At 38.2% G+C, this 15,743-nt stretch overlaps 1 protein-coding gene across 1 annotated transcript in view; it reads left to right on the top strand.

Moving 5' to 3' along the window:
- The window catches only part of TOMM20 (translocase of outer mitochondrial membrane 20), a 17,945-nt gene extending 12,865 nt beyond the window's left edge, over nt 1-5,080 (top strand). The window contains exons 4-5 of the mRNA XM_004712182.2: nt 3,607-3,749; nt 4,892-5,080. Coding sequence (XP_004712239.1) covers nt 3,607-3,749; nt 4,892-4,936 — 188 coding nt within the window. The 3' untranslated portion in view covers nt 4,937-5,080. The remainder of the gene's footprint in view (nt 1-3,606; nt 3,750-4,891) is intronic.
- Nucleotides 5,081-15,743: the final 10,663 nt, after the last annotated feature.

Raw genomic sequence — 15,743 nt, forward strand, 5'->3', positions numbered from 1 at the left:
GATTCCCTGTGTGAAAATTTCAGTTCCCATCTGTACCGCTGTGCATCCTCTGGTCTAACCAGGTTTGCAAGGTAGAATTGGGATCATGGTAGTTGGTGGGGGGGTAGCGTTTAAGAACTAGAGGAAGGTTATGAGTTTCATTATTGCTGTACTGAGCCCTGAGTGACTCATCTCCTCCCCACTATCTGTCTGCAAGGTATGTCCAGTTGTCTACAGGTGGGCATTGGGTCCCCATCACGCGCTACCCTCATTCATGATGATATGATCCCCCCACACACACACACCTTTGGTGCTTGAAGCCTGGTCCCTTCGGCCCTTCATGGTCACACATGTTGGGTGCTGCTTCTATGTGGACTTTGTTGCTTCTGGGCTAGATGGCCACTATATCTTTTAATAGCCGGGCACCATCCACTTTCTTTACCACATTTGGTTTTGTACCCATTTTGTCTTCAGTGATTGTGCCAGGAGGGTGAGCATCAGAGAATGCCAATTTGTTAAAACAAAGTGTTCTTGTATTGAGGGAGGGTATGAGCAGAGGCCCACCAGTTTTTTGAGTCAGTTTTGCCTTTTAACTAAGTTTTTGCCTCATTTTATTATCAGTATTAAGACTTAAAACATTTCTATTATAAAATTAAATTTCTTTTATCAAAATAATTGAGAAATCTGAAAACTAATCTCAGTATGTTTATAAATATTTCTGGTGTAAATTAGCTTTTACCTTAAAAATCTGTTTGAAGTAGTTGCTCTTATTAATAAAAATGATAGTTAGTATTAAGCTGTTTTTCCTCTGTTTACAATTGCTAGAGTTTTTACAAGGTTGAGCTACTCATGTGAAGTGGGACATTTAAGAACCAGCTTTTCTCTTTTGTCAAGCATATGCATATCAAACATCAACAGTTTCTCCTAGTATTCTTTCATTGTGCAACCATTTTCACCCTCCTTTTCTGAGCTGTTCCCTCACCCACTAATGTAAATTTACTGTCCCTTCAGGTTCCTATTTAATTTTCCAGGTTGTTTTTGTGGATTTGATCTCACATTTTGCTTCTAACAAGCAAAATTATCAAGCAGATAGTTTTTTACTAGTTAAGGTAAACTATTGACTCATTTAAGAAGACTTTAGCGAGTTATTTTTGATTTAAGGTCTAAAGATTTATCAGGGCAGTAGTATATGGGGACAGCTTTAATTTATATTTTGCTTCTCCTTTCCCAAGAAATATTTTCTTGACATAACTAGAATTTGTCATTTTCATCTAAAGAGTTGCAAATGGTCCAATTCCTCTCCATACTCAAGTAATAATTTGTGCTCTACCTATAAAGAAAAGTTGGATTAAAGAAGAAATTTAATAATATAAGCAGGACCTTTGGATTAGGGAGCCCTGGCCTTAATAACTTAAAGCAAATTTATTAATTATCCTAAGCCTCAATGACTTCACGTGCAAAATGTGGATATGCATAAGCATGTGATATAATGAAAAACCTTCAGCAAGTAAAAAACTTATTAAAAATTACCTTAAGAGTGTCAAGAGCTATAAAGGGTTATGAATGCTGACAGAAGACATGCTTCTGCATCAGAGACAAAGGACACTTTCTAGTGATTTTGTATGAATGTGATTATCCCATCGGTCTTTAGTTGGTGAGTAGAATTATCACAGCAACTGGCAGTAATCAGGATATCAGCATGTGCACTGGTTCCTCAAACTCCATTTTCCATAGGTGACATTTGTACATGCAGTGGGTGGCATTACTGGAGAGGTAGCCTGAATTTAGGGAATCTGACCATAGTGAGCAATATGTACCCTTGCCCTTTGCTCTAGAACAGCGGTTCTCAACCTGTGGGACATGACCCCTTCGGGGGTTAAACGATGCTTTCACAGGGATTGCCCAATTCATAACAGTAGCCAAATTACAGTTGATGAAGTAGCAACGAAAATAATTTTATGCTTGGGGGGTCACTACAACATGAACAGTATTAAAGGGTCATGGCATTAGGAAGGTTGAGAACCACTGCTCTAGAATATTTTCTTTTCCAGCCTTATTCAATGTACATATATTCTTGAAAAGATAATCTGGCACAAAGACGTGATGACTGCATGGGTGAAATACAGAAATGTGAGAGGTGTTGGGAGAATTGTTTTCTGTTTGATTTCTTCATTTTTAAAAAAAGTAAAATTTTATCTTTTTTTAAAAGAACACAGCTTGCTAACCAAAGTCACCAGCCACATTTCAGGAGAAATCATTACAGTCTAGCAGTCATCAGAATGGACTTGATGGCAGTGGTTTAGTTTGGTGTTTTCTTGCAGAAGGGTACATAGTTTAAAACTATTTAATTAACAGAAGAGTCTAGACAGTTGTATGGAATTTGGCTTAAAAACATGGTGTAGATACTTAATGAAAAAGCCATTGAAAACCCTGTGAAGCATAGTTCTACTCTGGCGTACATAGGGTCCCATGAGTTGGAATTAAGTCAGCAGGCAACTGGTGGTGATGAGAGCTAAATCTTAAGCAATGTATTTTTCTTTCAAAAGTAATGCGTGAGCTAATAACAAAAAGTACAAAAAGGAAGAAACTGTTTTAAAACTGATAGTGGTAGTGATTGTACAATACTTCGTGATGTGGTTGAACTATTGTATGATGTGTGGACTGTGTCTTAATAAAATGTTGTGTGTGTATACGCATGCATGTAACGTGTCTGCCGTAGAAAGCTTATAGATGGCGGGGGTGGGGCGGATCTTTAAAAATTTTGAACTCAAGCTCTAGAATCTGAGAAATGATTTAACAATTTTTTATTAATAGCAAAACATCTAAATGACTGGGCATAAGAGTTGGTAATTGTACCTTGGAGTCAAGTCAGGAAATATGTATGGTAGTGTTAAGTCTTAGTTGTTAGTGTATTACATTTAGTGTATAGTTTTGTTTGCTTGCTTCTTCCTTGTCATTTCTAGTATCATAATTTTTTTCTATTAGCACCACTTAAATTTTTTGATATAATTAATACATGGTAACAAAAGTACAAAAAGGTTTTTGTTTAAAGTGAATTTCGGCTTCCTTTCTACCTCAGTCCCCAGTTTTCTGTTCTTTTGAAGAACTGTGCATTCCATTGTTAGTAGTTTCTTACATAACATTTGGGAGACATTGATAATAAATTCAAACACTTTTACACCTTCGTATCTATCAGAACTTTTACACCTTCGTATCTATCAGAACATATGATTGATTCATTCTTATTAATAGCTACGTTAAAAAAAATCAAACTCATTGTCATTGGGTCTACTGTGGCTTTTAACACCCAGTATTGGGTTTCTGAGATGGAGTTCTTATGGGAACAGTTTCATCTTCTTCAGAGCATCTGGTGTATTTGAACTGCCAACCTTGTTGGTAATAGCCCAATGCCTAACCCACAGCACCCCCAGAACACCGTAATGGTTGCCTAATAATCTAGTTACGTTGATGTAGATTATTTCCAATTTTACTTGTATGTTGTTTTTCATCATCATCAGTTGGAGTTATAATGAAAACTTCAGAGTTGACTATTTGATAAAAGGAAAGGCTTTTTTTTTTTTTTAAAGGAAAGGCTTTTGAGCTATATAATTAATTTTATTCTTACAGGTGATTATGAGAAGGGTGTGGACCATTTGACAAATGCAATTGCTGTGTGTGGTCAGCCACAGCAGTTATTGCAAGTGTTACAGCAAACTCTTCCACCACCAGTTTTCCAGATGCTTCTGACTAAGCTCCCAACAATTAGTCAGGTAAATGGAAATGTGAACTAAAGCTCTGTAGAATCTGAGAAATGATTTAAGATTTCTTTAATAGCAAAACATCTAAATGGCTGGGCATAAGAATTGGTAATTGTGCCTTTGAGTCAAGTCAGGAAATATGTATGGTAGTGTTAAGCCTTAGTTGTTAGTGTATTACGTACCAAATTACAGGCCACTCTCAGCTCCTCTTTAAAGCTAGCTCTTTTGCCCTGCCCTTTTGTGACATCATATATCCTGCCAGGCGTCCTGGCAGAGAACAGAGGGGTCATGATGACATAGCCTAGAATTTACGTGGACTTACCTACTTCTGCTGCTATGATGGGCTTGGAGCTAATTGGACTACATGCCCAAATCCCTGATGAGAAGTGCAAAGTAACCACTTATATAAGATTATTAATAATTTATGAGTTTCAAAATGCATTCTGTACATTTTGAATACTTTATATGGAGCCCAAATAATTCCCCTCTCTTTCTGGGGTTTATTTCTTCGGTGGATAAAATTATCAGTAAGATGATGGTGGATAATTTTTGTAGAGATTTGTGTTTAATAGTTGGCAGGTTAATTCTTCAAACCTGTAGTTCCATAACTAAATTAGAAAATGACCAGAAATAAAATAGAAACCTCAAAGATTTGAGGGAAAAAGTTGGAGAGCAAGGACTTGGGGCTCAATTCTTTTTGTTTAGCTTGTGTGGTTTTCGGGCTGTCAGATTCATCTGTAATACTATATAAATTATCTGTATGACAACTGACGCATTTCCAGGCTAAAATTAAAGTGTTTAGAGCACTGAACAATGATTTAAACACCATCAGTAATCATTGTTTGCTTGGGAGTGAAACATGATCTTAATTTTTTGTTTTTCAATTCACATAATTGATTAACATGTAGCATAATGTACTGTTTATGCCATCCTTGCAAACACTGCTCCTATATGCACACTATTTTCCTAGGTGTGCTGTGCTACATGTTACTCATGTAGGTGCATTATCTGTGAAATATAAATAAATAAATATATAGTAAATATAAAACATACGATGCAAAGGGCATTTTATGCTGAACCTAGAATCCTGATTATTAGTTAAGTCCTTATATTTTGAGAAACTAAATTATTTCTTTTTTTTCCCCCCCCTTTAGAGAATTGTAAGTGCTCAGAGCTTGGCTGAAGATGACGTGGAATGAGAAACAAATGTCAACACAATATGAAGTTACTTTAAAAATTCTGAAGTTGGGAAAGAAGCAGCTCTTGGGATATAAAAACAAATACATGCTTGTTGTGGACTGTGTGCTATACTGAAATATAATGAAGTTAATTTTTACATTGTATAGATTGATTTGTCTTATTTATTTTTTCCCAGTGAAAAGTGTATTTTGATAGAGAGCTTTTCATTTTATAAATACACCATGAATTGACAAAATAATGATTTTGTTTATTCCTAAAACACATAATTAAAGCGTACATTTAACATTACCCATGTGAAAAATAGCCAATGCTCACATTTTGAAAGATAACATGAAAATACATTTTTCAAGCTACTATATTTTATTACATACACATCAGAGACTGAAAAAATTGTGTTTATTAAAACTAAGCATTAAAATTGAGAATATTTTCCAGTTAATCCCTTATACAACTATGGGAGATGTGCTGCTGCACTCTATTAACCTCCACCCTGTGTATTGAAATGTTTCGTCTACATCGTTGGCTTACTAGGCTCTGGATACTTACCTCCTTGTATTTTAAATATTTGTAGTTGCAAATAGTACTGGGAATTAGATCTATGTACAACCTTCATCTAGCAGAGTGAACTCACCAATTCATGTCAATTCTCTTTATGAAGTTAGGGAATTGGACCAGGTATCCTTTTCAGCTCCTAATTTACCGTGTATGGTTCTGTAAGAGGAGACTTTCTACTTCTGTGAGAGATGTACAGTTTTGGAAACCCCAGAGCTAGTTCTACCCTGCCCTTTGGCATCTCTGTGAGTCAGTTTATTTAATGGCAGTGCGTTTGGTTTGGTTCAGCATTTTCAAACCCAGTTACTTTTGTGAAGTGTTTGGATCAATAGGTCTTGCATTTTTTTTATATTCTCCATTTTTCATTGTCTGCCTTAGTATTTCTAAATTGATCCTTAAAGTGGTTTAGCTATCACGTCAGTTTTCACTGAAATCTATGGTTCTGCTTCTGTATATTAATTTGCAACTTAGCTTTTAATGTAATTGGGATAATCTGCTTCTTTGAAAATACCCCTTGGATTTTTATTATTACTATTATTAAAAGATCGCTTTATTGGGGGCTCTTGCAATTCATAACAATCAGTTGCATCAAGCATATTTGTACATAGGTTGCCATTATTTTCTAGACATTTACTTTCTGTTGAGCCTTAGGTATCAGCTCCTCGTTTTTTTTTCTTTATCCCCTTCCTCCTCCTGTCCCTCTCTTGGCTTTTTATCTTGACTGTACCTTGCTAGTCTTACCTAATGTTTGGTTCTTTTCTCTTGGTGAATGCTGAGAGTGAGGTGTAATCTTGTAGCTGTAGACTTGAACATAACAAAATTGGTAGAATCTCATTTTCACACGTTGACTAAATATCCAGTCACAGGTTAATTTCAGAACTGAGAATAAGGATCTTTGGTACATGGTAACATCTACTGAAACAAGCCGCATTTCTCAATGTACATTTTGCCTTTATTCTCAAAATCTGGAGAGACCCCATAGATTTTGCATATGCGCTTTGCTTTTTATTTCAATTTACTTAACAGACTATCTTAGTCTGGAGTTATTATTTTGTGTGTGCTTGTATGGGGGATTGTGGTATTGATTGGAATATAGTTCTAGCTTTTGCCTCTTAATATCCCACAGCCTTAGACGAGTCATGTTACATCTCACTTATGAAGAGCCCTGGTCACATAGTGGTATATGCATTGGGTTGCTAACTGCAAGATTAGGAGTTCGAAACCACCAGCCACTGAGGGAAAGATGGGCTTTCTACTCCCCCAAAGAGCTAGTCATGAAAACTCGAAGGGAATAGGGTTGCTCTGATTTGGCATCAACTTGGGAATGAGCTGCTTATTTTGGTACGTAGTCTCAGAAAATTAGAACATCAGGATAGGTGACAATAAGGATTCGGGTACCTTCTAGGCTTTAACCCTTAAACTGGTTTTTGGAAAGAATGACCAGTGTAAATATAGAATGGTCAGCTCAGTGTATTGGTGACTGGTTAGTACTTGATCATGCAGCTAAGAAACACTTGTATCTTGCAATAGCCTGGGTATAGCTAGAGATGAGAGAGAGAATAGAGGTGGAAAAAGAGTAATGGACAAACAGCTTGTCAGGAGATTGGGCACCCAGGAAAGCGTAAGGACTAGGTGAAGGTTGTTGAAGAGTCAATTTAGGTTTTGGTAGAGTAGGAAGACACAACATTTGGTCTTAAGAACTACGCTGTGTGAATGATACATTGTATATACTCTAGTGTAAAGACCCGAATATCAGCCGAGGTACCTAATTTTACCACAAAAACTGCATTAAAAATGTTCTGAGAAACTGCTTATTCATGAGTATATATGGTCTGTATTAGATCCCAATTAATAAAAACTACTGTAATAAGCTATGTATCACTTGGCTTTGACCTTTTGAAAGGACTTGATAACTCCATCTTGACAGCTTTGCTGTCAGTTTTTAAAGCTAGCTGTGTTGAGTAATAAAACATGTTTTTTAGCTCTCCACAAATATAATTGCTGAATACTAATTTTTCCATCTAAAGGTTTGCAGTAGCAGTGAATTTTCAGGTATTGGTGTGGTAATGGTCTTCGGTAGGTGTTTAAGAAACAATCCAAGACAAAAGTAGTAGTAATATTCTCGGGTGCTTGTATTGCACATGGGTAGAAAACCATTGGAATGGGAAAATTTGTATTAGTCCATATTGACATGCTTAACTGGACAAAGATCTAATTCTATCTGGCTCTATACTTTAGTACAAGAGCACTTGACAGGCATTTCTAATGGTAGCAGTGCTATTAACAGTTAAACTGTAGAATTTAAATCTTAACGAGTAAAATGTGTAAAACCTTGTACAGGAGTCAGAAATACTTGATTCTTTTATCCCTAAGAAAGGTCTGTTTTACAGCCTCCCTGCTTACCTGCCTTTGTGAAGTTATTGAATCAGCCCATGGACCAGAGTATTAATGAAATGTTCTTTGAGAAGAGATCTTGAGAAAATTGGTATATCATACAAACTTTTCCTGTAACAAAAAACGCAGCTTTTTATAATTGCTTATGTCTCAGCTGTTTTAGTGCTTATTAAAGGGCTTGGAGAAAGTTTTGACTTGTTGTATATTTGCAGAAGTAAATTCTGATCAGTTTAATGACCTAAAAGCTGTGGTACCAAACCTCTTCTAGATTAATGCCCCATTCTGAGTTTTCTCCCAGAGAAATGCATATTTGAATTTAACTTCAGGGGGCTCCTAGAATTTAGTTAAGAACCTTCAGCTTTAATCTTAAAAGATGATGCGTTCCCTACTTGGGGTTCTCGAACGTACATGTATCAGAATCAGCTGGAGGGTTTGATTAAACAGGTGGTTGGGCTCCGCAGATTGCAGAACGATGAGTGTTGGAGGCACAAGTAATGTCATTTCTAACAAGTTCCGAGATGCTGCTCCTGCTGGCATGAGGACCACACTACAATAAAAGTGGACAGATAATGACAATTGTGTGAAAAGGGGAACAAAAAACAGAATCTTTGAGAGTAATGTGTAATGAAAAAGCCCCTAATTGATGAAAATGCTTTTTCAGACTACCTAGTATGTTTACATTACTGATAATGTTCTGAAGCTTGTTAGGTGCCTCAAATCAGTTCAGACTCGGCACCCCAAGGACAATAGAATGAAAGACTGCCTGTTTTTTAATATTTGAGCCTTTTTCTGCAGCCCCTTTACCAAGCATGATGTCCTCGAGGAACTGAATTCCTGAGAAGATGTCTAACGTACCTGAGACGAAGTCTTGCCATCCTTGCCTCTAAGGAGCATTCTGTCTTCTTCCAAAACAGCTGTGTTTGTTCTTCTGGCAGTCCATGGTACTTTACTCTTCACCAGCACCAAAATTCAAATGCTTTGATTCTTTTTCGGTCTTATTCAATATCCAACTTTCACATGCATGTGAGGTAATTGAAATACCATGGCTGAGAGGCACCTCAGTCTTCAAGTAAACCTCCTGCTTTAAGGATGTCTTGTGCAGCACGTTTACCCAATGCAGTGTCATTTGACTTCAGTTTGCCCTTTACCAGAACTTGTTGCAGTTTACCCCAAATAACTGAAAAGACTAGTTTCAGTAACAAGTGCAGAAACCTTAACCCTGAACTACTTAGCAAAACTACAGCATATTTGCTAGCTCCTTGGCATGAGGAGATCCTCTTGCCCTTAATTAGATCCAGGATCCTGCATCTGCTTCCAAAGACTTCATTTCCCTAGGAGGCGCTGGCAGCTCCCATGTTGCAGAAAAGATGGTAACAACTGAGCTCTCAGATGGGCTTTGGGTCTGTACTCTGACCTCCCCTTCATTCCCTCATATGATTTTTTGTTTTGGGTTTTTGATGCCTGATATCTCATCCCTTCCACACCTCCTGGTCACACAGGCTGGTGTGCTTCTTCCGTGTGGGCTCTTGCTTTTCAGCTAGATGGCCGCTTGTTTACCTTCAAGCTTTTAAGACCCCAGATGCTATATCTTTTGATAGCTGGGCACCATCAGCTTTCTTCACACTTGCTTATGCACCAATTTTGTCTTCGGTGGTAGTGTCAGGGAAGGTGAGCATCACAGAATGCCGGATTATTAGAATAAAGTGTTCTTGCATTGAGTGGAGGCCCAATGTCTGTCTGATGCCTTACTACTTAACATAGTATGTACATAGATTTATTTCCCTATCATATATAAATGTATCTACATATGTACATGCCTGCCTATATTTAGATCTCTAAATGACCTTTGCCTCCTAGTTCTTTCTCCTATTTCTTTTTAATTTCTCCTCGTCCCCCTATCATATTTGGCCTTCATTCATATTTTGGTAATTCCTCTCAACTACTTGGTCCTTGATCAAGCCGTACCAGGCTTCCTATGCACTCCTTTCCATTGATTTTAGATTACTTGTTGTTCCCTTGCCCCTGGTTTTGTTGACATCCCCTTCTTTTACCCTGCCTCCCCCTGTTGCTTTCTCCTCCAGATTGTTTGTCCCTCCTATCTTATCTAGATAGACATGCAGCGACAATAATGAGCACAAAAACAAGACAATGCAAAATATAACAACAAAAACCTAAAAACAAAACAGCAACAATAACAACAGCAAAAAAAGAAAAGCCTATAAATATTTCCAGATCTGTCTATTGACCTTTATGAGTTTTCTAGCCGAGTCTGATGGGGTGCCACACGGGGGTTAAAGGGGAGAGGGAACCCCACAAAACATCACAGGTTCAGTAGGTGCAATTGTACAGCGATAGTAAGTAGAGATTATAGTAAAGTCCTAGAGAGCATGAGAGATAAAAGATGCAGTCAAGTAATGGAGTCAAACGCAATTCATGGTAGCATTGCTCACCTCAGCCCTGTTTGATGGTCCTCGTAGAGGGGGCTTAGCCGCCAGAGTAGAAGCAGCTGCCTCGTCATCCTTAGCCACCCTCCCGAGAACCAGGGAGCCTCCTTATTTATCGCTAACCACGCATCATATCACTTTAGGGGAATACATCACAGCATCATGCGTCACAGAGAGGGGCAGTACAATCCATCCTTGAACAGGTTTGACCATTCTGGTGTCTCATACAATAAAACAGACAATTACTATCCTGGGAGGCATGCAAGCTCCCTGATAGCAGATTACAACCTACGTTATAGAGAGGGGTTGTAACAGGCAATACAAGCAATAGGAGGGGGATGACCTAGGGGTGAATGCGCAATAGTAGGAGGGAATAGGGGGGCATGTGTGGCAAGATAGTAGCCTAAGCTTAGTCATCTTAGAGTGGTCCCGGGCTTGCCTTTGGGCACTGCTTCAAGGGAACAATAACAGAAAGGACTGGGCCCTACTTAGGGTGAGTCAGACTATACAGTCTGGCTGCTCTAGATGGCTGATGTTAAGGAAAATAACCTCTGACCTACTTTCGCTGGCCACTAGATGGCTGATGTTAAAGAAAATAACCTCTGACCTACTTTCGCTGACTGCCTAGTGTACAGTCATTCTCAAGCAGCTAAGTCAGGTACATATTATTGGGGAGACAGCTTAAGAGAAATCCTTCTGTTCCCCACACCACACACTGGCCCCAAAGTCTATTTTTGGTATTCCTTAGGGACTTCTCTGCTTTGCTCCCCTTGCTGTTCTGTTACAAGCCTTTAGTGTTTCCCCTTGGTGTGGTGGGGTCAGATTGGTCACAATTCCCACACTATGTCTCCAGTGTATGCACTTCAACAGCAAATTATTAAGTCATTTGATGAGAAACATACAAATTACAAAAACAAGGAAAATAACCTTTATTAGTCTTCCTCTTATTCCTTTCAATTAAAAAAATGATTCCAAAATATCAAAGGAAGAAGCCCTCCCTTCTTCATTTTATGAAGCAAACATAACCTGATACCAAATTGAGAAAGAACCATGAGAAAAGAAAACTAGAGGCTGATTGATATGGCTTTATGACCTTCCTTGCATAGTTTCTTTTTCTTTCAATTTTAAACCATTTTTTTTCATGATTAAATCGCTTTTAAAATAAGTTGTATATCCTTCCAATTTTTTATTGTAAATTAGGTGGGGTTTTATAATTACAGATCCTCGGTTGAAAGTACAAATCAACCCCTTCAATAATTTACCCTCATTCACTCCTTGATTTCTCTTGTCTTTCTTGAGTACTGCTGTTTTCCATTACAGACAAGTTCACACCCACCAACTGTCTAGCCCTTTGCTTTATCCTCCTTCCCTTGCCATCCCACCCTTGGCAGTCTCCAGAGTCTCCTTCGATTATGAATGTCTTCGTTTTAAAAAATATATCATTTCCCTTATAAGTGGCTATAATAATACTTACTCATTTTGTTATGGAGTGATTTCACTCAGCATGATGTTCTCCAGGTCCGTCCATGTCGTGAGGTTTTTGTGATTTCATCATATTTAGTGATGCACAGTAATCCATTGTGTGTATGCATATTTCTTTATCCTCTCTTCTACTGATGGACATTTGGGTTTTTTACTGTCTTCTTGTTACTGTGAACAGCACTGCATCGAACATGGATGTGCATATGTCTGAGTTATGAATCTTGCTTTTTTTGAGTGTATACCCAGATGAGTGATTTATGAAATATGAAATAGTTCATATGAAATATCTATGCCCATTTGTTTCAGGTAGTGCCATATCACTTTCACAGTGATTATATGTATTGACAGCCCTTCCAACAGTGTATGAGGTTCCAATCTCTCTGCATTGGTTATTTTCTGTCTTACTGAACTTGGCTGTCATTGTCAGTGTACGGTGGTATAGCATTGTTTTGATTTGCATCTTTAAAATGGCTAGTGAACAAGAATATGTTGGTCATTTGAATGTCATCTTGGTGAACTGTTTTTTTTTTTCTTTTGCCAAGTTTTTACTAGGGTTGTTCATCTATTTCTTTCTTTTTTTTTTCAAGTTTCAAGTTTTTATTCATTTCCCCATTCCTCAAATTGTGTTTCAAATTGGCATCTCCACCCCCAGCCCCGTGTTTTTTTCTAATTCCGATTTTTAAAAGGCCTTCAATAGCCCAGAAGAGTCTGTGAGACTGGCCGGGAGTCTTTGCTCTTAAACCTTAATAAATAATTTGGTTTGGTGACTTCTCTCTTCTTTGTATTCTAAAAGTCTAGAGTTGCGTCCACAAGCTCTGTTTGAAACCGAAGACACGCAAAACACAAACACTGCTCTGCTCCCAGGTAAGAGGAAAATGTACAACGTTCCTTAACCGCCGAAGGAACAAACATTTAACTAAGAGATGGGCTGATTCCCCACTGTTCATGTTTGCTCACTGAGGACGCAACTCTAGACTTTTAGAATAAAAGTGGCGAAACAGGGAGGGTAGAGGGAGAGAATGGGTAGGAAAGAGGGAACCGATTACAAGGAACTATATGTGACCTCCTCCCTGGGGGACAGACAACCGAAAAGTGGGTGATGGGAGACGTCGGACAGGGCAAGATATGACAAAATACCAATTTATAAACTATCAAGGGCTCATGAGGGAGGGGGGAGGGAGGAGGGAGGGGAAAAATGAGGACCTAATGTCGGGGGTTTAAGTGGAGAGAAAATGTTTTGAGAAGGATTTACAGAGTATCTTGAACTGAAAGACCTTAAGAAACATTCAAGCCTTGAGTTGCTATATTGTTTCTATGGACAAAATATTAAATGATGCAGGAAGCATCAAGAGACGATGGAAGGAATGCACACTGTGCCTGAAAGAGCTAGCTGACCTGCCACCATTTCAGGAGGTGGCATTTGAGCAAGAACCAATAATACTGAAAGAAGTTCAAGCTGCACTGAAAGCATTGGCCAAAAACAAAGCTACAGGGATTGAAGGAATACCAATCGAACTATTTCAACAAGCTGATGAAGCACTGAAAGCACTCAATTTCATGTGCCGGGAAATTTGGAAGACGTGGGTGACTGACTAGAAGAGATTTGTATTTGTACCCATTCATTCAAAAGAAATATTCAACAGAATACTCAAATTATAAAACAATAATATTGATATCACATGGAAGTAAAATATTGCTGAAGATCTTCCAAGACTTGTAGCAGCTACACATTGACAGGGAGCTCCCAGAGGTTGGGCCTGGATTCAGCATTGCTGATTTCAGATGGATCTTGGCTGAAAGCAGATAATACTAGAAAGATGCTTTCTTTTGTTTAGTTGAATATGTAAAGGCATTTGACTGTGTGGATTTATAGCAAATTATGGATCACCTTGAGGGGGGTCATCAAGCCATAAAATGTTAAGTCATTATGAATTGCTAATCCTTTAGTTGACAACATTGCCAATGGTGGCCACAAATTATGTGTAGTTTACCAAGTAAGGCTCCTATTGTGGACCAGTACCTCTGGTAGTGCAGTCATTCAGCTTGAAGGGGTCAAGCCACTAACAGTCACAGGAGAAAGATTTATCAGTCTGCTTCTGAAAAGATCACAGGTTTGTAAATCCTCCGGTGGTAGTTCCACCCCTTGATAGGGCTGCTCGGAGTTGGGGATGACTTTACCTCACATATTTGGACATGTTATCAGGAGGAACCAGTACCTGGTTGGTGAAGTAGTAGTTGTTAAGTACTGCCAAGGTGATCCAAATTCAGCAAGCTGCAACAACATGGAACTGCGCGTTCCTACACCATCTTCACAATTGTCATTTAAGTTAATTGTTGCAGTCACCGTTTCAGTCCATCACCTTCGTGGCCTCCCTACTTTTTGCTGACCTCCTCCTTTACGAAGCATTGGTAAAGGAGAAGAAAATGAAAAATAAGGATCACGGGATATGGCTTCACACAGGGGCTGCAGTAATGGGCTCAAACATAACAATTGCGGGTCTGTGGCAGGACCCTGCAGTGTTTCAATCTGTTGTACATGGGTCTCTATGTACGCACAACACACAATAACAACACATTGGAATTGACTCAACAGCACCAATTTGGTATTCCAGGGACAAAGTTATATTTCTTGCCTCATTTTATTCCCATTGAAGGACAGGATTGTTTGTTGGCTTTCTTTTAAACCGGGTAACATATAGACAGTGGTTGAGGTAGCACCTCTTATAGAACTTTGAAGATTTGGAATTTATCTTTATAGACGACTGCTTTCCAAGTTCACTTTTATATTCAGAAAAACATGCTAGCTAAATTGAATGCCTTTACTAAGTGTTGATGAAAGTCAAGATTTTCCAATTCTTTAGCTCTCTCAGTATTACATTAAACACTGAGCAAGTTCAGTGTAGATATTACTAAATAGAACAATGTAAGTGCAAATATAATTGCCATTAGAGGTTTTTGTGGTTTTAATTTTGACTTATTCACTGCTGTCTAACACCGAGCATTGATGTTTTTAACTCGCTTCCTCAGTACAATGGAGAGCGAGTGAAGTGGTGCGCTGTAGCTCGCTAGACCGGGAGTTTCCTAACACGAGAAATAGGTCTTATTTTCCTTTGAGTCTGGAGTATCTGCTTCGACATGTCAGCAGGTAACTAGTAAACATTCACTGACTAGTCTGAGGGAAGAGGAGTAATCTCTCAATCTGAATCACTGATAAAATTAGAAATGCTTGCCCTTTCGGGACGTGGTTAGGTCTTACACTGATTCTTACAGAAGTTTCAAGACACAGAGAGAAATTAAATAAAGGGTTTTTACTGTCCCTATATTTTTTATTAAAGACAGTACAAAATTCAGACATTTCCAGCTCTTTCAAAGGTGAAAAGTCTTGCTAAGAGGTTCTGGACTCACAAGAGTACTTGATTTTGAGGGTGGACAGATGTTTCCACCTGTAAGGTTTACGCCAAACTGGTAGGCATAGGGAAAAGAAAGTGGTCTAATTGTTTTGGTAGTTTTCCTTGAGGAGGAAGAGATGATCCACAGTGTTTTACTTCATTTGAGTTAGTGATGGAGTATATTTCTTCTGATTTTCCAAAAGAAATATAAGGTAGTAAACTAGTGTAATTTTGAAACAGAGGAAATGTGCAGAACTTACGTAATCTTTCTTCTGCCACATGTAACTTCTACAAAAAAGACATGCAGACCTGGGTATACCAATAAACCCCCAAACCAAACACATTGTTGTTAATTTCATTCCAACTCATAGCAACCCTATACAGGGTTCTGAAGCTATAAATCTTTAAAAAAATTTTTTTTACTTAAAAAAAAATAAACCATTTTACTGGGATCTCTTATAACAGTCCATGTATCAACTGTATCAAGCATATTTGTACATATGTTGCCATCATCATTTTCAAAACATTTTCTTTCTACTTGAGCC

The sequence above is a fragment of the Echinops telfairi genome, unplaced genomic scaffold, assembly GCF_000313985.2.
Source record: "Echinops telfairi isolate 266 unplaced genomic scaffold, ASM31398v2 ScPeMD7_7424;HRSCAF=8462, whole genome shotgun sequence".
Classification (NCBI taxonomy): domain Eukaryota; kingdom Metazoa; phylum Chordata; class Mammalia; order Afrosoricida; family Tenrecidae; genus Echinops; species Echinops telfairi.